The sequence below is a fragment of the Cyclopterus lumpus genome, chromosome 19 (assembly GCF_009769545.1).
Source record: "Cyclopterus lumpus isolate fCycLum1 chromosome 19, fCycLum1.pri, whole genome shotgun sequence".
Lineage (NCBI taxonomy): Eukaryota > Metazoa > Chordata > Actinopteri > Perciformes > Cyclopteridae > Cyclopterus > Cyclopterus lumpus.
In genome coordinates, this window is record NC_046984.1 from 14,497,710 (window position 1) to 14,523,978 (window position 26,269).

The 26,269-nt window shown below is 39.9% G+C and overlaps 3 protein-coding genes across 3 annotated transcripts; all 3 read left to right on the top strand.

Moving 5' to 3' along the window:
- The first annotated feature begins 1,325 nt into the window (after positions 1-1,325).
- Positions 1,326-5,963, top strand: LOC117749118 (5-hydroxytryptamine receptor 3A-like). Its single transcript, XM_034559333.1, has 10 exons — positions 1,326-1,365; positions 1,948-2,108; positions 2,228-2,272; positions 2,402-2,511; positions 3,071-3,240; positions 3,336-3,496; positions 3,972-4,182; positions 4,293-4,445; positions 4,714-4,784; positions 5,421-5,963. The coding sequence occupies exons 1-10, from the start codon at positions 1,326-1,328 to the stop codon at positions 5,637-5,639; spliced, it is 1,341 nt and encodes a 446-aa protein (XP_034415224.1). The 3' UTR covers positions 5,640-5,963.
- A 5,438-nt stretch (positions 5,964-11,401) lies between these two features.
- Positions 11,402-15,285, top strand: LOC117749119 (5-hydroxytryptamine receptor 3A-like). The gene is made up of 8 exons (XM_034559334.1): positions 11,402-11,584; positions 12,095-12,139; positions 12,236-12,345; positions 12,898-13,071; positions 13,841-13,994; positions 14,187-14,397; positions 14,477-14,650; positions 15,278-15,285. The coding sequence occupies exons 1-8, from the start codon at positions 11,402-11,404 to the stop codon at positions 15,283-15,285; spliced, it is 1,059 nt and encodes a 352-aa protein (XP_034415225.1).
- A 3,084-nt stretch (positions 15,286-18,369) lies between these two features.
- On the top strand, positions 18,370-23,437 carry LOC117749120 (5-hydroxytryptamine receptor 3A-like). The gene is made up of 11 exons (XM_034559335.1): positions 18,370-18,442; positions 18,883-18,951; positions 19,064-19,230; positions 19,887-19,931; positions 20,051-20,160; positions 21,305-21,474; positions 21,645-21,802; positions 22,367-22,577; positions 22,712-22,852; positions 22,936-23,021; positions 23,204-23,437. The coding sequence occupies exons 1-11, from the start codon at positions 18,370-18,372 to the stop codon at positions 23,435-23,437; spliced, it is 1,464 nt and encodes a 487-aa protein (XP_034415226.1).
- Positions 23,438-26,269: the final 2,832 nt, after the last annotated feature.

Genomic DNA, 26,269 nt, shown 5'->3' on the forward strand with positions numbered 1-26,269 from the left:
CGGAAGAAATTCAAACATTGTCTGCTTTGCATTATTTGCGTTTGACAAAATATATATTTTTTAAATTATTTTTAATGTATCTTATATGCGAGCAGCAAAATGTGGCAAGCCCCGTATCCATACACATTATTTAAAACATTGTCGACAATTTACAATAAAGAAACAAAACCAAGAAATAAAACAAAAAGAACAAAGCAAGAATGTTTCGGATTATTTAAAAGTGCACCAATCAATATATTCATGTTAACAAAAATCAATTTACTGTGTTTAAAAGTGAAGCCACAGAGAATTAGCCCTGACTGTATTTCCCTTCGGCTTTACGTGTTTTTTAAGTGTTTTAGCGTCTTTCAGCTCATTGTTTTTGTTCTTATCCGCGTGGCTTTGGGCTGCAGCGGGAAGGAGCCAAAAATCAATTAGTACAGCTTTTAAATTCCCACCAAACAATATCTTAGAAACTGTCATTTGTTTCCCCATAATTCTTCACGGTCACCCAGTTTGCGTCTCACTCTTTGTTTCCCCCTTCCCACAGTGTGTCACCCTTCCACCCGGTCACTAATGTAAGACTTTAAAACAATACATTTCACTCTCTTTTAAGAAGTAAACTACTTGTTTACTCAATTTAATTGTTAATTCATTTTATTACCGATTTTTCGCAGATCAAAAGTCCAATAAAAACATTGGTTACACATTTAAATATCTTTGGCCTTTGATCAGATGATAATAAGTTGTTCATAAACTCCAGCATGAGAACAGAAGAACCCTAACTCAAACTATTATAACATTTCTTTCTCAGAATTGAAACTGCAACAGCACAAAGTCACTTACCGTCCAAAGAGAGACTTTATACATCAATGATTACTCTGCTTTCATGCTGGCCGTAATTACCACGTCGTCTTTTGTGATCAAGTTCCACTTTAATTTAATTCCACGTTCTCGTAGGATGTGTGCTGCTCTGCGGGTGTCTGTTTTGTGACTGTGCAGATTTACACCCAAATACGCGAGCCGTAAATTCATATCAGGTCTCGTTCCAGATATGGATGGACCCACCTGCCTTTCCCTCAGTTTTGTTATTTGTCACCTTCAATCTGCCTCCAGAGAGAAACCGAGGCCCGTTAACCAATTACAATGTGAGTTCCTGCTGTCCACATGTGGGAGGGGCTTCTCATTTCAGGCAGAGGTCATTAATTCAGCCTTCGAAAGTTCGTATTGAAGCTTCACAGATTCGGTCTGGTTTTACAGGAAGGACCCACACTCGACACGGAGCTGCTCTAGCACACACACACACACACACACACTTAAACACACACACACACACCGCTGTAGATATGATGCACCTCACTTTTCTCCTCCTGATCATCCTCACAGGTAAGACTTTGTGCTGTATGAGCATGTTTACGGTGTGTTTATGTGTTTGAAACCTTGGAAATCATTTTTGGGGTTTTGTTTACTTTAGTTGCGGTAGTGTTTTCCATCATTCCAGCACTTGTTTATATCTGTTTTATAAACTGTTTGAGAATGTGAAAAAGCCAACGACTTCTTTGGTTTACCGGCTTCACGCTGCTGTTTATTCTTTATTTAAAGAAGAAAAAAAACAACAACAAATGACCAGAAATCCAGAATCTGATCAATCAGAGAAGATCAGTCTACAATGGCTTTTGAATCTAGGGTGTTTTTTCTCATACGCTCAACATTTAAACACAAAACACCTCCAGTTGTTTACACAAAAGATCATTTAACATCAGTTACAGTTGTTACATGTGTTATATAATCAAACGATTAGCACACAGACATTGCAAACAAATAAAATAATACAAATCTATTAGTAGTAATGAAATATCTAATAAAAAGAAAGAAGAAACACTACAGCGAGGCAAACTAAGAAACATATATTTTTTTTCTCTTGACATTTTAAGACAAAACATCTTTCTGATAACTGTTTAAATGTAGATGGGTCGTTCTGTAAGGAAGTGTGTAGTTACCAGGATGTAGTGGACTACCTGAACCTGACCGCAGACAACAGTGTGTTCAAAATGACCCGACCCGTTCTGGACTACAAACACCCCACCGTGGTGCAGCTGGACATCCTCCTCTATGCCATCCTGGCTGTGGTAGGTGCTGCATTATTGTGTCACCTGCTAAATGTTGCCATGCATCTGTTCTGACGTGTGTGTGTGTGTGTGTGTGTGTGTGTGTGTGTGTGTGTGTGTGTGTGTGTGCTTATTCCCAGATTGAGAAAACGCAAACTTTTATTCCTTTTGTCTGGGTAATAATGGTGAGTTTTGATTATTTAAATGCAAATAAATTATTATCTTTAATCACCTCTTGTTCTTGTTGTTTATTTCTAATTTGTCTACAGCTCACTGTCTCTTATTTTTTTTTCCTGGTAATTCATTTATTGCAGATGTGGAACAATGAACGCATTTCATGGGACCCTGCTCAGTTTTGCGGAATCACTCAGGTTTCAGTTCCTATGGAAATGCTCTGGAAACCAGACCTCTTTATCCAAGAGATGTGAGTCTGTCGCACACGCAGATTACACTGTAGTTTATTCAAAGATTTGCGCAAAGAAAAGCTCACAAAAACAGATCTTAAAGTTAATTCGATGAGAAAATACCACTCTCATACTGTATTTGAGAGCTGCTTAGCTTAGCTTAGCTTAGCTTAGCACATATACATACAGCACGTCCACCAACCAGCTCCTCTAAAGCTCACTAATTAACTTGATATATCGTGTTTAAATCATAAGTGAAAAAGCCTCCTGGCTGGGAGCAGGAGCTTTACGCTAAACTAATCTAAGCTAAGGATTTGATGGACAGCTAAACAAATGTGTAACAGGTGATGGAAAAACAGAGGGCAAAAAGAAAGCAAAGGTTTGGTGGAGAATGGGAAGTATTTCTTTGAATCGTATGAACACAGCTGTTATACTATTGTGAAGAGCAATAATAAACAAACACATTATCATCAGGCGGTGACAGGAGGCGCTCCATCTTCTATTCATTCAGTTAATGATTGCTGTAAAGTGATTTACAAACACAACATGAACACATTGTGTGTGTGTTTGTGCCTCAAGGATACAAAAGGATGACTCCACTCAAAATCCGTACATGTACGTGTACCACGACGGGAAGGTCGTTGTTGAAGAGGGCTTGAAGGTGGTCAGCACTTGTAAAATGGACGTGCACAAGTTCCCCTTCGACACGCAGAGCTGCAACATCTCCGTTGGATCTGCAATACACTGTGGTGAGTGTCGTGTAAGACCGTGTGGTGCATGGCGGTCTGGGCCGGTGTTGTTACCGCCACTTCCTTTCACTCAAACCTTCTCCCTCTCTCCTCAGTTGACGAGATCCGTCTCCGTCCTTTCTCCAACACGTCTCGGGTCACCCAGTTCTCCCAAGAGCTGATAAAGACTCAGGGAGAGTGGGAGTTCCTCCAACTGTCTGTTTCCGGCCACAATTTCACCTTCGGCGATAGGTCGTGGAACATTCTCATATACACTGTACGTATGTGTATACAGACATAAATGTATATACAGTGAGGACCGAAATAAAGTGAGAGGCGGGGTCAGCGCCCTAGGGCAGCGCCGCGGTGAACAGTCCTGACAGTTAGTTACTTATTTTGTGCTCTTGCATTTTTTTATTTGGGTGTGCAAATTACCAAAACGTAATTTAAACAATATTGTCAGTTGCTCTGGATTTAAATACATCGTGCTCTCGGATCAAAACACTTTTATAAATTACATATTACATACATATTAAATAATTCAAGGCTGGTATTACTACTAAAGAGGCGTAGCAGGTGTATTAAGTGTATAAGTATAGGATAAGAATAGAGTTGTGAAGCTTATTTTCCACCACAGTATACACAAGTAAAGAAGAATCCTTCTTAAATGTACTCCTGACGCCTTGAACCCCCGATGACGTCGTGATATCTGTCGGTCGACCTTGTCCTGACCTTTGAACCCATTTTCTTAGTTCACCATGAAGAGGAGGCCCCTCCTCCATGTCACCAACTTCATGTTGCCCGTCCTGTTCTTCCTGATTCTGGACCTCGCCTCCTTCTTCATCGCAGACCATCGAGGAGAGAAGCTGGGCTTCAAAGTCACCGTTTTGCTGGCCATCTCCGTCCTGCTGCTCATCCTGAATGACATCCTGCCCTCCGTATCCAACAAGACTCCACTCATAGGTACCGACTCGCGCTTCAAGGGGCGTTCTGCTCACTGGATTGTGATTCATGCAGTCAAGAGCTCACGACACCAAAACAAAAACTATCTATTGTTGGTTTCCTCCTCCCAGCGACCTACTGCATCGTGATTTTTGCTCTGATGCTGCTCAGCGTGCTGGAGACGATCTTGGTTACATACCTCATGGAGAAAGACTCCCAGGAGAAGCTCGGTCTGAGTGACGACAGGGAGGTCCAACGAGAGGCAGTCAAGAACCGTAACACAGGTGAGAAACAGATCGTATCAGAAGCTCCTTGAATGGAAATGCCTGGAGGAATTTTCCTGCTATTGTTTTAGTTTAAGTTTATAATCTTGAGGTAATCTAGGCCTTGAAAACTACCTCTCAGTAACTGGAGATGCTTTCTCTTTTATATTTGGTCATGTAATAAAATAGAATCACACAGACTTTGTTTTCCAGTGCTTTTTAATATGCAGCATGATTGTGAATCATATTTCCTGTGCGACCTCTTGACAAACCTCCTGTGTGTTTTCAGAGGAGAAAAAACAAACGCGCTGTTTGTGCGTCTGCAAAGCGTCTGATGAGTTGCTGCCGGTGGCTCAAGAGGTACGGACATTACGGGTTCAAATAAAACATCAACATCACACGATTTTGAACTCTCCAATGTGTTCAAAACCAGGAGCAAGAACATTTCCTTTTGCTTTAATTGAATTTGTATGCATTGTTGCTTTAAAAATATACCTTCACGCTTCGATTTAGAGTTTACCTAAAAACTACAAACTGAATAGAACGCGATGTACATGAAGCATGTGACTTAAGTCCACCGAAGAGACAGTTTGGGGATATTTTACTACATGAAGCATAAATGTTTTACATATGGTTTTCTCTCATTGGTGGTTTCTCTTCTGCAATATATATATATATATATATATATATATATATATATATATATATATATATATATATTTGTATATATATAATATTATATATTATTATAAACGTACTTTCAGATCTTTTGTATGTTTACACAAATGGAAGAAGTGACAATAAAGCTGACTTTGAAAACAAAAAAATATATCAATGTATTTACATCCTCTTAACCTAAAAGGCCTGATTTAACCCTTTAAAGTCTTAATGACTTGGCCTGTAAAGAAGTAGATAACGTACACAAGAAGATTTTGACCACCTGGCTTGTAATACATGAATGCATGAATAATCCCAGTCTACTCCTGGTGTGTGCAGGTTGTCAGCGGCATTCAGTCAGTAGAGTTTAATGCATTACTGCTGATCCTGGAGGAGCTGAAGGGGCTGCAGAATACTTTGACTCTGCGCCTCAGCTGCAGACAGAACAGAGGGAAGTTCAGCCAATGGGCCGCAAGAATCAACAGAGCTTTCTTCATTTTCTACGTCACCACCGTGCCAGTGTTTCTGTCCCTCATCTTCATCGCATGGAACACTTAGAAATGTAAAATAATACCTCGTAGTACTTTTTTTGTGTAACACCTTTATGTCAACACGTAATGTAAAACAATTTAGAATCTAGAAGTCGTGCCACGTTCTGTATTTACAGTATTTCGTTGTGAATCTATTTTATGTAGTTTGAAATGAGATAACGTTTCTTTAGTTGAAAGTGTATTGACACGATCCTGTAGACGTGGGGTGCTGAGATTTATACCGCTGATGAAAACTTGGTTCATTTTTGCAATGACGAAAACGTCACTGCAGAGTCCAGTTTAATGCATTGCCTTTGAATATGATTGTATAAAATCTGTAGTGAATAATCCATGTTCAGTCCAAGTAAAACATTTAAATTTCGAAAAAAGAGAAGAAAATAAACCATTGACCGCTTTAAATATATTGTAATCTTTTTGTGGGCTCTGTCTATCTATCTATCTATCTATCTATCTATCTATCTATCTATCTATCTATCTATCTATCTATCTATCTATCTATCTATCTATCTATCTATCTATCTATCTATCTATCATTGCATTGTAAAAGTGAAAACAATGTCGATGTAATTGTATAAATGATGTTGCAGCTGTGTCTGGTGATGCAATCCACAAAAGCGTGTGTTCACTACAAATAGAGACAAATGCAATCTCGCTTAATCCAATCAGGACAATCGATTGTAGGAGATTAAACTTTACTGCCTCCGGTTCAAACCTTCACTTTGCCTCGTGATCACAGACTCGCTGACCTCACTGATGGCATATCTCTTACACTGGAACATTTCACGTCATTTCACTCCACTCAGACCAACAGATCTGTCAATTGTGTCCTGTTTCAGTCTACTTTCACCTCACAGATCATCTGTCACTCAGACTTTAAACCAATCACGTGCGTCCTCGCCAGCCTGATATTCTCTATGTCATAAACACATCATCGGGAAGGGGACTCGGGGGTTATTGCAGTGGATGCACGCAGTAACAAGAGGAGACAAAAACACGTGCACGTACATCACTCAGGCTTAAACGTTTTAACGTTTCACCACATTGAATTACAGTAGATTTAGTTTGAACCATGTTTGCAGGAAACGTTGGTCGTTTTGGTCGTTTTGCTTCAGAAGCTGTGGAGTCTTACAAATGCCCTTATGAGGAGCACTAAATGGAGGAGAGGAACCAGATTACTTCCGAGATTAACCTGTTTAATGTACAATCAGGATGTATTTAAAGTTTGAGCAAATATGACTTAAAGGCTGCATGGATAGGCGGAGCCGAGGATCGAACCTTCAGGCCTCTGCTTGAAGGACCAAGGCCTTCACCGCTGATCCACAAAGAAAAAATGGTTTGCTTTGCCTATTTTACCCATGATGCATCAGAGGTGACTTCACAGAACGAAACATTTGGCACCGGCAGCTACTGTAATTTTAGGATATTTTCAGGCGAGAAGTTATTAGTTCAAGCATCAAATATGTGGTCAGTTTGTCAAGTTTCAGCCTATTTAAAAATATGCTGAGTCGATTAAAAGGTCCACAATCTGTAACACAGAGGAAGACAGTTGACAGAAAACACACTTTTGGTGTTGATCCATTTTTTGTGCTATTTATCCTGATGATGTAATGAAAACATTTAAAAAGCTTGATTGAATAATTAATAATCATGCAATCATTGTTGTGGACAAATTAATTCCTAGACGCATTGCAAAAGCAACTTCTGTATATGCCATCATCATACTGTGCATGCTACTTGGACCTTTTTTTAGTTCTTTCAGTTTCAATGTGTCCCTGAAGATTTGATCCCATCAGCATCCTCTGGCTGTTTCTTTGTTCCGCCACTAGGTGGCGAGCTCCACCCTTTGCAGACGGCCAGCTTTGTATTTTAACATTCCCGCTTTTCCAGAAGGAGTGAGGTCAAAGTTGATGATTGACTTGATTAGTCAATTATTCTTTTATGATATGGAAGCTCGGAAATGTGAATCAAAATGTTGCAAATATCTAACTACTCCATATTACCTGTAACCTTGCACCCTAAAGTGATCAATTACATGCAGTATATCCATCCATCCATCCATTATCACCCGCTTATCCGGGGTCGGGTCGCGGTGGCAGCAGGTTCAGCAGGCCGACCCAGGCCTCCCTCTCACCCGCAGCACTTTCCAGCTCATTCTGGGGGATCCCGAGGCGTTCCAAGGCCAGCCGGGAGATATAATCCCTCCAGCGTGTCCTCGGTCTCCCCCGGGGCCTCCTACCAGTTGGACGTGCCCGGAAAACCTCTAATGGGAGGCGTCCAGGAGGCATCCTGACTAGATGCCCGAACCACCTCAGCTGACATGCAGTATAATGAATTGTCAATTAAACATATCGGTAAAAGAATAATCCACTTCAATAACTTCTTATGCATTCGATGGGCCACACATCAAACCTGTGTGAACATTGCGAGAATATACAGCGATGCATACAGTTCATGCATGTTTAACTGGATTAATGTTAAATTGCGAAATAATAGTCTCTCTCAAATGATGTCGTAACTGTTTTCAGTTTCTAGAGAAATGCTCTGGTAACCAGACCTCTTCGTTTATGAGACGGCTGGCTCTGCCTGAAGCGAAACAAAATCCACCTGCCAGCAACTCATTTACATGTTATATATCATTTGTTGAATTTATGAGTATAAAGAAAACAAATGGATTTGAGGCTGGTGACGTGCCGGACTCCCTCTAGAGGTTCCCGAGCTATAGCTCTTCAACATTAATTCATTTAATACCTATACTGAGATGAATAACTTCTTTATTTACCTTCTTTATTAAAGTACACACAAGTCTTTCTTCTATTGTCAAGAGATAAGCAAACATGATCCGGAGGTGGTGACCATCCTCTATTCTTTCAGTTCATGATTAATGCGAAATAGCGTGTTGCTTGAGCGTTGTGCAAACATGACATGCACATATTTTGTGTGTGTTCGTGTCTCAGGATACAGAAGGATTAATCCCCTCATAATCTGTGTGTGACCAATACGAAAGGAGCATCTGAACATGGTTTTACAAAACTCAATTCAATCTCTTGAACTCAATGTTCTCAAATACTACACCTATATAGCTGGTGCTTTTGCCAACCTAAAAAAAAAGTTGGAAAAGTTCATATTTAAAGACACTGGACAATGTAATGCAGTATATGAATTCTTTAACTCATTTTATGCAAGAACAAATCTAGTTCATTGTCAATATAGAGATCAGCCCAACAGATTAGCTAGTTTGCAGCAAGGCTGGATAGTTGGTGTGGTACTTATAATGTATATAAATATATATTTAGCTATTTAATTCTTTATTAGCCAGTACAATCACCTGAATGCCCCCACGACGGCCTCATGCTCCAGGACAACTGTGGGCTCAAATGATGTAAGGACGCTGTCGCCTGAAATGACATCATCAGCATTGAAGAGCCACACATCCTTTCTGTAGGACAGGGAGAATCTATAAATGGTTTCCTCTCACAACTGCCTGTTTATGCCGTCTACATATTCGACACTTTGGCTCGTTTCTGCACGTGAACCCGGAGCACGAGAGCTACTCCGAGTTCTACTTGTCCCATCTCCAGCACGCAGAAATATCGGTTTGCTTTTTCACGCGACATATTCGACGCTCTCTGCCGCCCGGTGGGAGTGCGCTCACCTGTGCGCGCGCACGTTTTCTGTGCGCATTGCGGGGCCGCGCTCCGATACCGAGAGCCGAGGAGAAGCGTTAACGCGACCACGTGGAGACAGAAATGACGTTGTGATACGATCAATAACATACGGCCGTTTAGTTTAATGAAATAATATAAACCCTGACCAAATCCTGTTAGCACACTGACAGCTTCATCCAAAGTGTACCACATTTTCCGGTGCCACATTGGACGATGATGGACCATTTAACCCTCAATTGAACCCTTTCAGTGTTTTCAGTTCCTGAAAGTTATTTGTTACATTTTGGTAATATAAAAATGTCTCCGCGTTGTACTTGGCTACATCCTCTTGTGTCACTTCTGGATCCAAAGACCAATGGGCGACGTCTCGTGTTGACTGTTTACTTGTTTATGGACGGCCTGTGCAGTGACCCTTATCCTTCCAGTGAGTGATCCACCTCCATCAATTCCTAATACAACAATGAATTAAAATTGTCCAGCAAGTTGTTTAGTATTTGTCTCAGCTTCAGTATGTCCCCGTACTGCCTTCACCAGATCTGATTCACACACTCTGGCTGTGTTCATCAATGTTGATGATACTTTTTTTTTTTTTTTTTTTTAATGATTTCACTCTAATGGCTTCTCCAAAATGTAAAACAAAGAAATACATTTGCACCCAAATGCAGTTTAATCTAACAACACTAACAATCACCCACAACCTCACACTCCAATACGATGCTTGTTGATGGTTAGATGTACTTTATTCATCCCAAATTGGGTAATTATTGTGTTACAGCAGCAGGTCACCCACGGCAACAGTTAATACACATATATACCAACTAGAATATAGAATGCATGGATGACATATGCATTACATATTAATGATCAATACAGACATGAGTTGTATAATCAATCATTAATTAGGAGGATAACCTAGATCAATAACTTGTTACACAATAGAAATCCATGTTATAACAACATCATTCTCTGACCGGTTTCAGGTTTTACTGGAACACGTATTTTCCACCTTGATGTGGATGCAACGTGTGTATTGGTTACAGCAACTGTACTTCATTTTACCACCAAACACCATTACAGCCCATTTTGTCTGCACCAGGGGCCTCCGAGTCTTTTATTCTTCCCCCAAAAGACCACTAAAACATGATGTAATAATGACCACTGTGGGAGTGGCCACTGTCTGGCTCTCGGACTAATTACATTATTAAAAAGAACACACGGATAAGTGATTCAGTTCGTCCGGCCTTCTTCCATATCAGACGGCGACTTGGTGATATTTCCAGACGACGCTGACTTTGGATCCTCACAGGTGTTGCAGTCATGATGCTCACTGCTTTCCTCTTGCTGCTCTTCCTCACAGGTAAGCTTGGACAATGTTCGGCATCTCCTGCATGTTGGATGAAGGCTAAACTCCTTGCCTGGATATTCCTGTGGCTTGATAATTAAAAGAACTAATCTTTTGTCTTTTAAAAGCTCGGCGAGCTATTATGACTTTCACAGTGTTTTTTTTTGTTTGAGTCTGCTTGACGTTTTATAGTGAAGGAATGAAGAGACGATGCTTCCAGTCTCAAGAGTTTCCTGTTGACAAATGTGAATTCCAGAGTATAAAAACCACGCAAAAGGAAGCTTATTTATATGAAATGTTTTTGTAGTTTTTAATATTTCTATTAAAATAGCTTAGTATAGAAAAACTAAAACAAACTAAGAAACATTCGCTGACATAATAAGGTTTTTAAATCAGGATTTTTAGTTTTGAATTGTGCTTTGACCTGAACAATGCTCATTTCGGCACAAATGACTGCAATAATTCTCAATTTGAAAACCATTATCGGACTGATGAGATCAAACCCGCACAGTTCCGCCAACGCCCATCTCATAATGGCCTTTCAGCGACTGCGAGCACTGAATGTTTCTTCAGCTATTTCTGAGCTTGTGTTTTTTTATGGTTTGCTAATAGAATCAGAAGCGATGCATACACGACCCACAGAGGCTACTACTTGCCAATTTCTTTTAAATTATACGCAAATAAAGCACAAACGATACATTTCCAAGCCCGGCAAACACAAGACGATTTAACGTAAAATATAAGTTTCCGTCGTAGAGAATGATGTCTGATGTTTCTGCTGCAGATGGGGTGGACTCTGAGCGTGACTGCAGTTATCAGGATGTTTTAAATCACCTGCAGCTGAACCAAAGCAACGAGTTGTACACAATGACCCGCCCCGTTAAAAACTACAAGCGCCCCACGTTGGTATCCCTGGAGGTTCTGCTGTACGCCATTCTGGATGTGGTAATTATTGGTCATGATAGTCAACTTTCTATATTTCTTTCAGCTGACACATTTGTTGTAATAGAGTTTCATAACTCTTGAGCACATTCGGCAGAATTTCTAAATTTCATGTATCTTTTGGCTCAAAAATGTACCCTGTAAGCTATATAGATTTAATAAAAATCTATATAGCTCTTGAGGGTATAAGAAGGTAAAATGCATTATTTGTTTCGGCCTTTTATATATGTTTTTTTTACAATAAACTTGATTACATTACAAACATGTTTTATCCTAATTTATATATATATTTCAGTCAAATGTAAGAAATAAATGAACCTTTTTTAGGTATTCTCTGAGGCACTTTTGCAGATCATTTATGCATGTTTAATGCAAATCCAGTTTAAATTGTTCTAAACCATTAATTCATTGTGAGTCGTCTGAGGTATGGTAGGTCCCGGAGATTAGATTTGACGTGTCTTGTCTGGAGCGTTTCTCTGGCCGGACACATTTTCACACATTCTTTGTTTACAGGTTGAAAAAGACCAGCAATTCATCCCTTATGTTTGGACTGTCATGGTGAGTTCTGTCGGGAGAGACTGCACTTTTTAATTTATTGTTTCTTATCCTCATTTATCCTTCATGTTCCGGTTCATGACTTGTTTTCCTCTGCAGAGGTGGCACAACGACTACATTTCCTGGGATCCAAATGAGTTTTGTGGAATCAATAATGTTTCTATTCCTTCTGGAATGCTGTGGAAGCCAGATATTACTATTGAAGAGATGTAGGTGAATGAACACACACACACACACACACACACACACACACACACACACACACACACACACACACATTGATCAACTGTCAATGAAATAATCAATACATTTTAATGTATTGATTATTTAATTGACAGTTGATGTGGCACCCTGGACATTTTAAGGGCTAACAATTGCACACTGTAACCTTTGTGTTATTTTCAACGTTTAGTATATTTAGCTTTGTAGTACAGAATAACTGTGAAATGCACTTTAAAGCTCAAGGGTTTTAATCCAATCTATGCCGATAAACTAACCTGATCTGGTATCAGCAACGTGACCGGTCCACATTAAATAATAATAATAAGGGGCCAACTTAGCTTTAAACAAAAAGCTACATTTTGGCCTCAAGTTACCATGTATATACATTATTTCAGTGAGGCATACTGTGCTTGAATTTGGGGGGAAAGTAGAGCACCGGTGTTGGATCTAAATCGGTGCATCTGTAGTTTTTAAAGCGTCCTGAAGAAATGGCCATCACGTGTGTTTTTGTGTTTGCGTGTCTCCGTCTTCTCATACAGGACAGAGAAGGACAAAGCCCCTCCGAGTCCTTATCTCACCATCAATGATAAAGGGGACGTCGAAGTCCAGAACGACCAGGTGCTGATCAGCAGCTGCAGGATGCACACTTACAAATTCCCTTTCGACATACAGAGTTGCAACCTCACCTTCAAGTCTGTCATACACACTAGTAAGTGTGTTTGTGTTTATGTGTGTTTGTGTTTATGTGTGTGTGTGTGTGTGTGCATGTATATATTTTAATAAATGTAACTGGTTGAGTCACTGCAGAAGCAAAGTATATTATTGTTGGAAAAACAACTTAAAATTCAGCTGCATGTTTTTTTTTTCCTTTTCCCTGCAACTTTGAGAATGCATGTATAATAATAAACTTCCGTCTTCAGAGGACGCACGACTTCTAAGTTAGGTTTTTCGGAAAAAGATAGTCGTTTGGGTTGAAATATCCATTGAAGTGCCGTAATTACATTATTTCATGTTCCGGGTCTCCCTGGCTAAAAGATGGTTGTTTGTTGCGCGTCATTTCTTTTGTAGCGATGGCTGCTGGATGCGACCAGTCTGAGCTGTTAAACCTTTATTTTATTGTAACGCAGGGGCTTCCAGCAATGGACCGCATTGGCCCCCAAAAAATAAATACATGCAGCTTCCCATTCTATTCTACACTCGCTCAAAGTAAAACGTCAACATGCCACCCTTCACAAACAGAGCCTCAGACTTTGATCTGTATACCAAAATAGTTTTCTAGCTTGTGCTTCCATCTTCTCTCCGGTATGAAGACATGTCCCGTGTCGCTCGTCCTGGGTTTGCCCCGACTGGCTTGGCTTATGAACCTAACTTGCACCGGCTCACTGCCTCCGCACCACCAGATTCCACCACTTACCATCCCATCCTTCCTTGTCATCTCAACTGAATCAACATTGCAGTTCTTTTCTCTCCCACCACAGCGAGAGACATTCGGCTCCACGCCACCGACAACTCTTCAGAGGCCACAGAGTGGTCTCGTGAGCTGATGCGGACCCAGTACGAATGGCTGTTCATCAACATGAAAGTTACTACCAACAATGCCAGTGATATTGTCGGCCAAGACATGGTTATTTACACCGTACGTATATTTACACTGTGCGAGATATAGACGGGGAGAAGGTTTTTAAGAAGAGATTTAGATGCTCTACGTCTCCTCTTCCACTTTTACTTAATTACTATTGTTTTGTAAAATGTGATACGACATGCTGCCTTTTCCAGATGCGCAAAGGTCGGAACATCTGAACCCCGTGACACAAACATCTTTTCACAGATCACCATGAAGAGGCGGTCTATCCTCTACATCGTCAACTTCTTGATGCCCGTCCTGTTCTTCTTGTGTCTGGACTTGGCCTCCTTTCTGATCTCAGACAACGGGGGAGAGAAGCTCAGCTTCAAGGTCACGGTGCTGCTTGCCGTCACTGTGTTGCAACTTATTCTGAATGAAATTCTGCCCGCCTCTTCAAACAGAATTCCTCTTATAGGTAAAGAAGCTCGGAGTCCTTCCTCCGTTTGGACTCAGTCGTTGCTTGTCCACATTGATGATGCTGCTTCCCTCCCCAGCGCTCTACTGCATTGGGATTTTTTCTCTGATGCTGCTGAGCCTCCTGGAGACGATAGTGGTGATGCATCTGATAGAGAAAGACTCCCAAGCATCCAAAGACTCTGAGGCAGATAAAGGCCGGAGTGAGGGCGGTAACAAGCGGGGCAAGGCCAATTTCCAAAACTCTCACGGAGGTAAGACCAGGAGCCAGTTGCACCGGCTGTTTGAAGGTATACAATTAGCCTGGTAAAAAATAACTTGACAGTCGTTGGTAGTTATTGGTCCTTATTAAGATAAATATTTTTACAACTAATATCTGCCACGTGGAACTGTTGTAGAGCGGACTAATTCAACTGACTTGTATACTGTTGTTTAAAGCGAATAAGAGGTCTCCAGTATGCTTGTTCGAAAACCTTTTAAAAATAATTATGTAAACTAGGAATACTTTTAACACCTTAAATTACAAAACGTCATGTCAGAAACTTTAGACTAAATGACCACACACAAGCTGGTGCAACCCATTCAGGCATATACACAGTTCTTTTATATATTTTACTGTTGTTATTATGTCTTTTAGTCATTTTACCTAATTTGTACATTCTTATTAATCCCATTACTTCAATTTGGGAAAACCTGTCCTAACAGAGGTGCACGAATGGACTCAATGTGCGTGTGTCTACGATGACTCTACTGGTGAAACCCCATCTGAAATGCTGCCTGTGGCCAAAGAGGTTAGAATCGGGTTGCATTTGAACCACAATGGACACAAATTGCCTGATTATATATTTGCTGGTGACTCTCCATACTTGTACTTTTTGCAGGGCAATAGCAGCAAACTGACAGAAGAGTACCAAGCCTTGGAGAAGCTCTCGGATGAGCTGAGAGAGGTAGAGAAAACACTGTCGCTGCTCCTCATCAACAGGAAGGAAGAGGAGAAGCCCAGCTATTGGACCAAAGTGGCTAAAAAAGTCAACAAATATTTCTTTATTTTCTATATAACAGTGGTCAGCCTGTTTTTAATTATTATCTTTGTTCAATGGAACACTGCATAGAGGTGGTTATTGCTACATACAGAGAGGACTGCACATTACTATGTGCTTCTGTGTGTGTGTGTGTGTGTGTGTGTGTGTGTGTGTGTGTGTGTGTGTGTGTGTGTGTGTGTGTTTTCAGTCAGTGGCCGAGCGGACACACAAACAAAGAGAGGATGAAGAGGGCCTTTGGCTGCATTCATTAAAAATGCAGCATCTTCCTGCAAGTTTGTGAAGGGATGCTGAGTGTTTACATGCGGTTTCTTTCAAAACCGCATGTAAACAATCAAAAAACAACACTTCGCCATCATACTGTATTTCAACATGGGAAGTGGTTCTGTTTATTTGATATGGATTGACCCTACCTGTTGTCTGTTTCCACACCTGAGACATTTTATAACACATTTTATGTTTTACATATTGATTTATTTCGAATGGTTTAAGCATTGCAAACAAAGTCTAATGACAACATTGGTAATTATGTCATTGCGTTCAGTTGCGTCATTGACAACAACACTGTAACTTTCACACATATCCTAACTGCTGCATCTGATGGTGGTTTTATTTGACCACATCTTGCTCTGCTGGAAGATGTTCACGAATAAAAACCTTGTTTTTCCACACACTTATGCAGAAATATGTACTTGGTGGTTCAATATTTTGCAACTACTGTTTGCATGTTTAACTCTATGTTACATCAATAATTAATGTTTAAGTCTGGTGCTGTTGTACATTTCTAGTACACAAAGAACTGTTTTGATGTCTTCCAGTCCGGCTTTCGTCAGCACCACAGTACTGAAACTGCTCTTGTTAAGGTTTTCAACGACATCCACTTAAACACAGACAGTGGCAGAACTTCAGTCTTAGTATAACTGGATCTCAGTGCTGCATTCGACACGGTCGACCATGACATACTACTAGACAGACTACAAGTCTGGGTAGGGCTCTCTGGCGCAGCACTTAACTGGTTTGAATCCTACTTGAAGGACCGACAATACTTTGTGTCTGTAGCTAATTACACATCAGAGCTGACTAGGATGACATGTGGTGTTCCCCAAGGTTCAATACTGGGGCCTCTTCTGTTCAACATCTACGTGCTTCCACTGGCTCAGATTATGAAAAACAACAAAGTGTGTTATCATAATTATGCAGACGACACACAAATCTACATAATTATATCACCAGGGGACTATAATCCTATACATTATACAAAGATAAAACAGAAGTAATTGTTTTTGGTCCCAAGGACGAACGATTGAAAGTCAGCGCTCAGCTTCAATCACTCGAGTCCTCACTAAGACCAGGAAAGTGGATCACATCATTCCAGTTCTGAGGTCTTTGCACTGGCTTCCTGTCCAACAAAGAATTTACTTTAAAATGCTGCTGCTAGTTCATAAAGCACTGAATGGTTTAGGGCCTAAATATATTTGTGGTCTGCTGCTACCTTATGAACCATCCCAAGCCCTCAGGGTGTCTGGGACTGGTCTACTTTCTGTTTCCAAGAGTCAGAACTAAACACGGAGAAGCAGCGTTCAGTTTTTCTGCTCCACATATCTGGAACAAAGTCCATGAAAGCTGCAGGTCTGCTGAGACCCTCAACTCCTTTAAATCAAGATTGAAGACTTTTCTCCTTGCTGTTGCCTTTAATTGAACAGGTTAAAGGATATCTATCAATTTCTGCATCTCACTACTGCATTTTATTTGTTTTAACTGCATTGCAACTTTTATTCTATTTCTTACTTTTTGACTGTTTTAAATGTTTTATTTAATGTTCTTAATTATTTTTAAATCTTGTTTTCTTTTGCATTATATTTTGATGCTTTTAATGGTTTCATGTGAAGCACTTTGAATTGCCTTGTTGTTGGAATGTGCTATACAAATAAACTTGCCTTGGCTTGCCTTACACTAATATGATTTTTGCATGTCTTTATTATTATTATGCATCACAGATTGTATAGATTATTGCAGGAAATTTAAAGATTATAGTTTTAGTCAATGCTGTTTGCTTCACCCTACAACATTATATCGTGCATACATTATTTAATTGATGGAGCAGTTCTGTGATCTGTTGTATGTACAATCTTGACTTTGAAATATGAGACTCACTCTGTCGTACAAATAAAGATCACAGTCGTTATACGAGTATTTGTCAGCTGTCTGTCTTTTTGGGGACTTGTGAGAACTCCCTAATTGTAGGACTTCATCATTTTCATCATCTTTTTCATTTTCTCTCTCTCTGTTCACTTTACTTAATGCTCTAAGCTCTAATGTCTGTGGTAGAGACTGCTCTCTTATGATGGATGTTTGAGTAGAAACACACAACTCGGTGCCAATGCTGAATTTTACATTTTCAATTTTGTATAATAATAATAATAATAATGTCATTGTGAGCACGCTGGCATACTTATGTTAGCTTTCAGCTGGAAGCCTCGCTGTACAGCGTCCTGGAGCCGCTTGTTTCTTTTAAATTACGACAAAAACAAAGAATTCAATATTTTCTACAGCTCTGTTATGTACCTATATCATTCATGGGTTAATAAACCTTTGGTTTTGTCTCTTTATTCTGGAGACTCCCTCCAGAGCTTGGAGCAGTAACCAGTCACACCTGAGATCAGTTGTTAATAAATATAATCTCTAGTCTATGCTTGACATAAGATTTCTTTCAGTTGCAGCACCTGCGTTGAACTTCGTTCTTTCAACAGGCGGCTAAATGTGGAAGATGTTGGCAATTCCTGGGAGCTTTTATTGCATCGGGTCTGTTTCTATTATTAGACTGAGATAATAATACAAAAACAAAGGGTTGGTCATAAAATTTGCCCGGCCCTCTCCCACTACAAGAGGGGGTAATTATTACTGCAACACACATTTTCCAGACAGCACAGGACATGGCGGCTCATCAACTGTGCAGATCTCAGGTCAAGATGCTGGCAGGTTTCTTCTTTTTGCTCCTCGTCACAGGTAAGATGGAACAATGTATGTTGTATGCAGGTGGGAAATATCTTTTGCCACCCCAATACAATTGAGGTGAATGGAGTTTTGTTTATGGTACAGAACAAAAAATGTGACTAAAAATAATACAAGCAATTTCCTAACACTTTTAAGTGAATTATTCAACATAATGTTCCTCAACAATGCTGTTAAAATGTTGAATTGTCATTTTACAGAGCTGTGAGCTCCACTAACAAAATCCCACTCAGAAGTCTGAGACATACGTATATCTCAAAAGAAAAAAAATGTATTCAACAATTTTGGAACACTCATTATTTGTTTCAAAGGAAAAAAACATATGTCAAAACCTTTTAGCAACGGCTATCTCAAAATACAAAAGTTTATTTTGTGTTCAGAAAGAGATGTTGTTAAAAGATAACACTTCAGACCTGTACCCTTCTGTTCGTCAGATGCAGTTACATACAATTCCTCAGAAGATCCAAGGCGTCAACACAAGGACTATCGGGACAATGCGAGAGGTACATGGGTAACGATCTGAAGGTCGAAATTAAAGGCATTACATTTCCTGATTTCTTGACCGTTAAGACTACACTTTCTCACAGATAATATGTCTTAAAGCTTTGGGTGTAGATAGGAACCACAGCAACGACAACAACAACAACAACTGCTCCCATCGGGATGTTTATAAGTACTTGAACATGACGGAAGGCAATGCGAAGACCGCGATCCGGCCCGGTTCTGATTCATCGCCCACAGAGGTGATCCTCGACGTTCTGCTCTTTTCCATCCTTGACGTGGTGAGTAGTTGCTTATGATTACAAATTTAAAAGATATTGTCGAGGAGGTTATATTAGTTCCAATTTTCTGTTTGCCTGTGATGTAACAGGATATTACAAAACCACATTGTATCTACTGGAAATTTAGTCCATAGGCCCAAGAGCAAGAAAATATGTTTCTTTGTTTTAAGCATCGCTATTTGCCCATTTATGAAGAACTTTATAATGTTGCCTCACGTTAGTACACTTGAATAACATGAATAATTCACTCTGCACTCAGCTGATCTGAACAGCTGATATTATGATTGACAGGCTGATGATGACATGCGTGAGAAGTGAATGGCAGATGGATGAGAAATTGACTCTGGGTTCATGGTGATTTCTATTCATGTAAAGCTTTCCCGTTTGCTGAGCTGTTGTCATCACATTTAACTGTCATGGACACAGCTGTTTCATATAGCCATGAGACCAGTGTTGGGACTGGCTGAGAGAGTATTTAAAAATCACCACACCCTGCTGACCTGGTGGCCCATGTTAAAAAACGGTGTCTTCTGAAATCTGATGTTTGCAATTTTTTTTTAAGAAACTTGTATTACCGCTGAATTTTGCATTTTCGTGACAGTTGCCAGGATGTCTGGCTGGAAAAATGTTTCACGCATATTTGTTTTTCCTCATAGAACGAGAAGGAACAGCAATTTATTTCTTACCTTTGGGTTGATTCGGTGAGTTCTCTCTGATAAAGAAAGCACGTCCTGATTGAACTATATTCCCACGTCTCACTGTTTTTGGGGAACTCAAATGTCTTCTGTTTCAATGCATGTTCCCTTGTTTTCCTCTGTAGTGGTGGGATGATCCAGACCTGTCTTGGAATTCTGAAGATTTCTGTTACATTTACACGATTTATCCTCCTACGAATGCATTGTGGAAGCCAGATGTATCTATTGAAGAGATGTAAGTGTGAATGTGCATACTACGTACATGCCCACAACAGTAACTGGTGGTGGAGCATCATGCCACTGGTTAGAAATCACACAAACACATTTAGATGCGAAAAAAAAACATGTTTTTTTTATTAACAATTTGTACAATTGTATTTTAACTGTGTGAGGGAATTGGTGAATATTTCTCTATACGAGCAGTATATAAGTACAATAGTGGAATAGGTAACATGTTAAAAGTTATTGTTGAATTGAATATGATTTTGTTCAGGGATCTTGATTTAGTTTGAGAGCTAAGAATAAAAAGTATTTTGACTACAGCATAATATGTGAAACCATACAGCGTCTCTTGATACTCGGAGGTGGTTTGGGATTGGGATAACTTGCACAATGAAAGTTACTATATTATGTACGTTGTCCATTTAACCTCAGAAGAGTTATTTTGGTTCACTAACTAAATGTGCTAAACATAGTTTGGCTCCTTTTACGCTGGTCCTCTTCTTCTCGCAGCTGTGGTCGGATGAAAGAAGCACGTATTGTCTTTTCAGCAGATTTATGTCATTTATGTTTTAACAGTTTTAGACATGAGTAGAGTCATTTGTTTGATAATTATACCATAACTAACCACGTTCCCCACTTGTTTCACCTTCACTTTGTATTGGTCACCAGTCTGTTCACTGTGATTATTTAATATGCGTATCGACAGTAACTTTAGCTAAACAGCAGTAAGTAAGTAAAACATGTTCAATTTTAATAGTATTAAAAGTAGAGAAGAGTCATAAAGTTATTTTGTTATTTTGTTGCTTATGAAGTTATTTTGTTGCTTATGACGTTTTTATCTGTAAAAGGGAAGACTGTGTATTTTATCCTTGTATACGTTACTAGCTCTGCTTTAAAAAATATTTAAAGTGTAATTCATCTCTAACGTATTATTTTTTATTATTTTCTGTCTTCCCTTTCCAACCAGTAGCTAGTATTAAACTGATTCCCCACATGCACAGAGTATTTACGTTGTAATTTGCAAGCTGTATTGTGCAGTTATGAAATGGCGATATTGCGTTTACATGGTTTGGGGGTTCCTACTTGTTATATTGTATAGTATTATAGAGAAAACATGTGAAATCCAGTTAAAAACATGTGTGGTTGTTCTCATACAGGACACAGAAGAACAAGGCTCTTTCCAGTCCTTATCTCAAGCTTTACTCGAGCGGACAAGTCTTTTTTAGGACCTACATGGTGGTGGTCACCAACTGCCCGATGGAAGTCTACATGTTTCCCTTCGATGTTCAGGAATGCAACCTGACTTTCAAGTCCACCATACACACTAGTGAGCCCTTCACCCGTTGTCTACAACGCTGTGTAAATTCCTATTGTTTATGTGTTCTCGTGTCCGAATGCGTTTGCGTTAATTACTTTTACAGTGTCTCGGGACCTGAACACACATATAATACAATCCTTTGCTAACCTTACGTTTTTTTTTTTAATCTCGCACCTCAGGTCAGCATTTGGAGCTTACTGTGTTTGGTGACTCCTCGTGGAACACAGAACTGTCTCTGGAGAACATGGCCCAGTCCGAGTGGCTGTTCATCGACATGGTCAACGAACACCATATTGTCAACAATTTTTACCTCCAACAAAGCGTGATGGTTTACACTGTAAGCATCTCTCTGGACTCAGACACACACACAGTCATATACGCTTAAAGAAAATTGGAAATGATGTAGAGAACAGATTCATTATTAAATCTTTGTCAAGGCCAACATATAGGAAAACAAGTGAGAGATAGATAAATAGAAGACTAATAAGTAGGCTGTGCATCGGATAGCACCCTCTGCAGGATCCCACCACTCAAGAGATCTCTAAAAACTCAACAGTTACATTTTGTCTTTCTTTGTTTACCTTTATCCGTCCCATTTCTTTCATTTTGATTCATTATTTTCATCCTATCTTTTCCCTGTATTCGTTTCCTTTCTTCCTTCTACTTTTAGTGCTTTCTTTCCTCCCTTTCTAACTTGAATTGATCTAAATATATGAAAATGTGTAAATCTAAAGATAAATGATTTCCAGAGACTCTGATCATCTTCCCAATGACTACTTTTACATCGGGTACTCAAGTATATTTCGCAGTTTGTTTCCTGATCTGAAAGCAGGTTACCTTCTTGTACCGGAAGTTGTTTACACATGTAAACATCGACCGACCCTTGAACATCATTTCACAGATCACCATGAAGAGGCGGTCTGCCCTCTACATCGCTAACTTCTTGCTACCGATCCTGTTCTTCTTGTGTCTGGACTTGGCCTCCTTCCTGATCCCAGACAACGGGGGGGAGAAGCTCAGCTTCAAGGTCACGGTGCTGCTTGCCGTCACTGTGATGCAACTTATTCTGAATGAAATTCTGCCTTCCTCTTCAGACAGGATTCCTCTAATAGGTAAGGAGGGTGAGAGTCGTGCCTTTGATTGGCCGACACTGAACCTATACTGATTCAACGTGTGGTTATTTGTCCGCATTAATGACACTGCCTTACCCCCCCCCCCCCCCCCCCCCCCCCCCCCCCTCTGTTAGCCATCTACTGCATTGGGATTTTTGGTTTGATGATGTTGAGCCTCCTGGAGACGATTTTGATGATGTATCTGTTGGAGAGAGACTCGGCATCCCGAGATAATGAAGCAAATGAAGAGCAACGAAAAGCTGACTGTTGTACAAGTGAGATCAAAAGCAGAACTTCTACAAACGTCCGATTCAACTCTACACTCTCTGTTGTCATTGAATCGCACATGTTCTTTCAGAGTTGAAGAAATGGATTTCCTGCGCTGGTGTCTGCAATGTGTCTGTCGATGAAACTCCGCCTGAACAACTGTCGGTGACCACAGAGGTGAGGATTGTGTAGCATTTTAAAAAGGTCTGTTCATCTAAATTAAAAAACCAACAACAACAAAAACTAATTAGGATGAACCGACCCTTTAAAAAAAAAAACACCATATCAAATGTAGCAGTTTACAATCTTTTGTAGTCCATAATCTCATCAATTACCGATGTACTAAACCTCTTCTGCAGGCCAACAGCAGCCAACCGACTGAGGAGTCCAATGCTTTGGAAAAGATCTCAGATGAGCTGAAGGAGTTGGAGAAGACACTGACTCAGGTCTTAAACTGCAGGGAGAAAGAAAGGAAGCCCGGCTACTGGACCAGAGTGGCTAAAATAATTAACATAGTTTTCTTCTTTTTCTATGTCATAGCTGCCATCACGTTGTTAACTGGTCTCTTTTTGCTATGGAACACAGGGAAGTAGGGCTCGTCAGGTTGTTAACATGGACATGCATTGTGCTCATTACAGAGCAGCCACAATCAACTGATTACTATTATTAATATCGATACCCTAAACTGTGCAAACACTGTGAATTGGGAGTCTTCTCGGGCTTTAGCGGTCACACTGAACACAATTTGCATGTTATAATTACTTTTCTAATTTTACGGGTTTTTTTTGGCCAATACCAGATTCACGTGACAAAAATTACATTAACTTGATAAAAGAGGCCCCGCCCTCCTCCGCCCTTAACCACTTTTTTGCCTATACTGCATGTGTCATTGTTGAAGCATTTTAATCAGAATTTCAATTTTTTTTTTTAGGGATCATACTGGGATTTGTTAATGGTTTATTTCAACGAATTACTTTTCATATATTTTAATCTTTGTCTTGCCTCTCAAAAATAGAGGATGGGAAACCTTATATACCAAATGTAAATGTGTTTTTTTTCTTTTATGCTTTGAGAAATGTTATATTGTCTTGTTCATGGAGTTTTCTCCATTTATACATCTTCAATAAAGGCTCTCCGTATCGTACGTGCTCTCACAGGTTGTCTAGATTCTTACAGGAAACTTTTTTTATTTCAATTTATTTAACCAGGAAAAGCCTCATTGAGATTAAAAATCTCCTTTACAAGAGTGTCCTGGCCAAGACAGCAAAAGCACATTTAACAAAGTTTCAGACATACAACATAAAACAGTGAGAGACAATAAAAAATGAGTAAAACCAAAACTAAGACACAAGTCATCACATCCCAGTTCACACAGGTGCACATACCTCAGTCAGAAAAACATCTACAACCAGATGAACCTTCCTCCAACTCTTTCAATCTCTTTTTAAAACCACCTAAAGAGACCGGCTCCCGTACACCAGATTCCAAGCCGCAGGAGCAGCAAACCTAAAAGCCCTTTTTGCCATTTCCAGATGGACGTTAGGGACAGGTAGCAAGAGGAGGCCTTGCGCATGTGTCACAGAGCGAAGATGGTAGCTTCCAGCATTTTTCTGATGAGTTAACGTACATAAGATGGAAGTACGTTAAGAATTGCCTTGTAAATAAGGACATGCCAATGATTCAGTCTACGGATGGACAATGCAGTCCAACCAACCATACAGGGAGCAATGGTGAGTAAGAGCCTTATAAGATTGGTTATGAAGAAGATTAAAGATAACTTTCCTATTTATATCACGATTTTTTTTCTTCTATTCAATTCAATTCAGTTTATTTTGTATAGCCCAATATCACAAATTACAAATTTGCCTCAGAGGGCTTTACAATCTGTACACATACGACATCCCTGTCCCAGGACCTCACATCGAATCAGGAAAAACTCCCCAAAAATAACCTTTCACAGGGAAAAAAGGGAAGAAACCTTCAGGAGAGCAACAGAGGAGGATCCCTCTCCCCGGATGGACAGAAGCAATAGATGTCATGTGTACAGAATGAACAGCATTTACAAAGTTACATAAACACATTACATGAATATGACAATGTATGAATGGAACTCCAATCCATGAAACAGAAGGAGGTAGAGAGGAGGGGGCGGGGCATCAGCAGGGCCAAGGTGGGAGGCCGGCTCACCAGGCATCAGACACCTCCAGGTCCAATGGACCCTATGAGACGTGAAGTCACAACGACTCCGGGGAGGAAGCAGAGTTAATAAGGTGCAATGGAGAGATGTAAATGTATCCATAAGGAGAGAGAGAAGAGGAGAGAGGTGCTCAGTGTATCCTAAAACGTCCCCCAGCAGCGTATAAGCCTATAGCAGCATATCTAGGGGCTCGACCAGGGCAAACCTGATTCAGCCCTAACTATAAGCACTATCAAACAGGAAAGTCTTAAGTCTATTCTTGAATGAGGTGACTGTGTCTGCCTCCCGGACTGAAAGTGGAAGCTGGTTCCATAAAAGAGGAGCTTGATAACTGAAGGCTCTTGCTCCCATCCTACTTTTTAGGACTCTAGGAACCACAAGTAGCCCCGCATTTAGTGAGCGCAGCTCTCTAGTGGGGCAATATGGTACTACAAGCTCCTTAAGATATGATGGTGCATCACCAATCAAGGCTTTGTAGGTGAGGAGAAGAATTTTAAATGTGATTCTTGATTTTACAGGGAGCCAGTGCAGCGCAGCTAATACAGGAGTAATGTGATCTCTTTTCTTAGTTTTTGTAAGTACACGAGCTGCAGCATTCTGGATCAACTGGAGGGATTTAAGAGACTTATTAGGGCAGCCTGATAATAAGGAGTTGCAGTAATCTAGTCTGGAAGTAACAAACGCGTGAACCAGCTTTTCTGCATCTTTTTGAGACAAGATGTGCCTGATTTTTGAAATGTTACGTAGATGAAAAAATGCAATCCTTGAGAAATGCAACATTTGCTTCAGTCATTTTTGAAGTTGCTATGAATAACCATCGTCTAGAAACATCTAAAGTAGCAACCAGAGCACCTCAGCTGACTGAGTTGTGGGCTAATAAATTCAAAGCTCTAAATTTCTGTTAACATTTTTTATACATTTAGTGGTTTTGGCTCCACTAGTGATGTGGCTCATAAAAAATAATCCTAATGATTTAACTAGCGCCAGCATATGGTTGACATTTGTGGTTTTAATTGAAATGTCTCAAAAACTATTGGAAATGTAGTTTCGACATCCATCCATGTCCTTCTCATGGTGAATTGGGATAGATCTATCCTCTAGCACCATCATCAGGTCAAAGGATATATTTGTCTAATATTTTGGTTAATGATCAAACACTAAAACCACAAAAGAGATTCCATCCTCCTGCAGAGACAGATTTTTCAAAAACGTGGATAATTCAACTCAA

Bases quoted from the DNA above. Each gene is read 5' to 3' on its own strand.
- LOC117749118 (XM_034559333.1), top strand. From the start codon at position 1,326: ATGATGCACCTCACTTTTCTCCTCCTGATCATCCTCACAG. The intron at 1,366-1,947 runs GTAAGACTTTGT...GTTTAAATGTAG, and splicing joins CCTCCTGATCATCCTCACAG to ATGGGTCGTTCTGTAAGGAA. The intron at 3,241-3,335 runs GTGAGTGTCGTG...CTCTCTCCTCAG, and splicing joins TGGATCTGCAATACACTGTG to TTGACGAGATCCGTCTCCGT.
- LOC117749119 (XM_034559334.1), top strand. From the start codon at position 11,402: ATGTCTGATGTTTCTGCTGCAGATGGGGTGGACTCTGAGCGTGACTGC. The intron at 13,995-14,186 runs GTACGTATATTT...ATCTTTTCACAG, and splicing joins AAGACATGGTTATTTACACC to ATCACCATGAAGAGGCGGTC. The intron at 14,398-14,476 runs GTAAAGAAGCTC...TTCCCTCCCCAG, and splicing joins AAACAGAATTCCTCTTATAG to CGCTCTACTGCATTGGGATT.
- LOC117749120 (XM_034559335.1), top strand. From the start codon at position 18,370: ATGGCGGCTCATCAACTGTGCAGATCTCAGGTCAAGATGCTGGCAGGT. The intron at 21,475-21,644 runs GTGAGCCCTTCA...CTCGCACCTCAG, and splicing joins CAAGTCCACCATACACACTA to GTCAGCATTTGGAGCTTACT. The intron at 22,578-22,711 runs GTAAGGAGGGTG...CCCCTCTGTTAG, and splicing joins AGACAGGATTCCTCTAATAG to CCATCTACTGCATTGGGATT.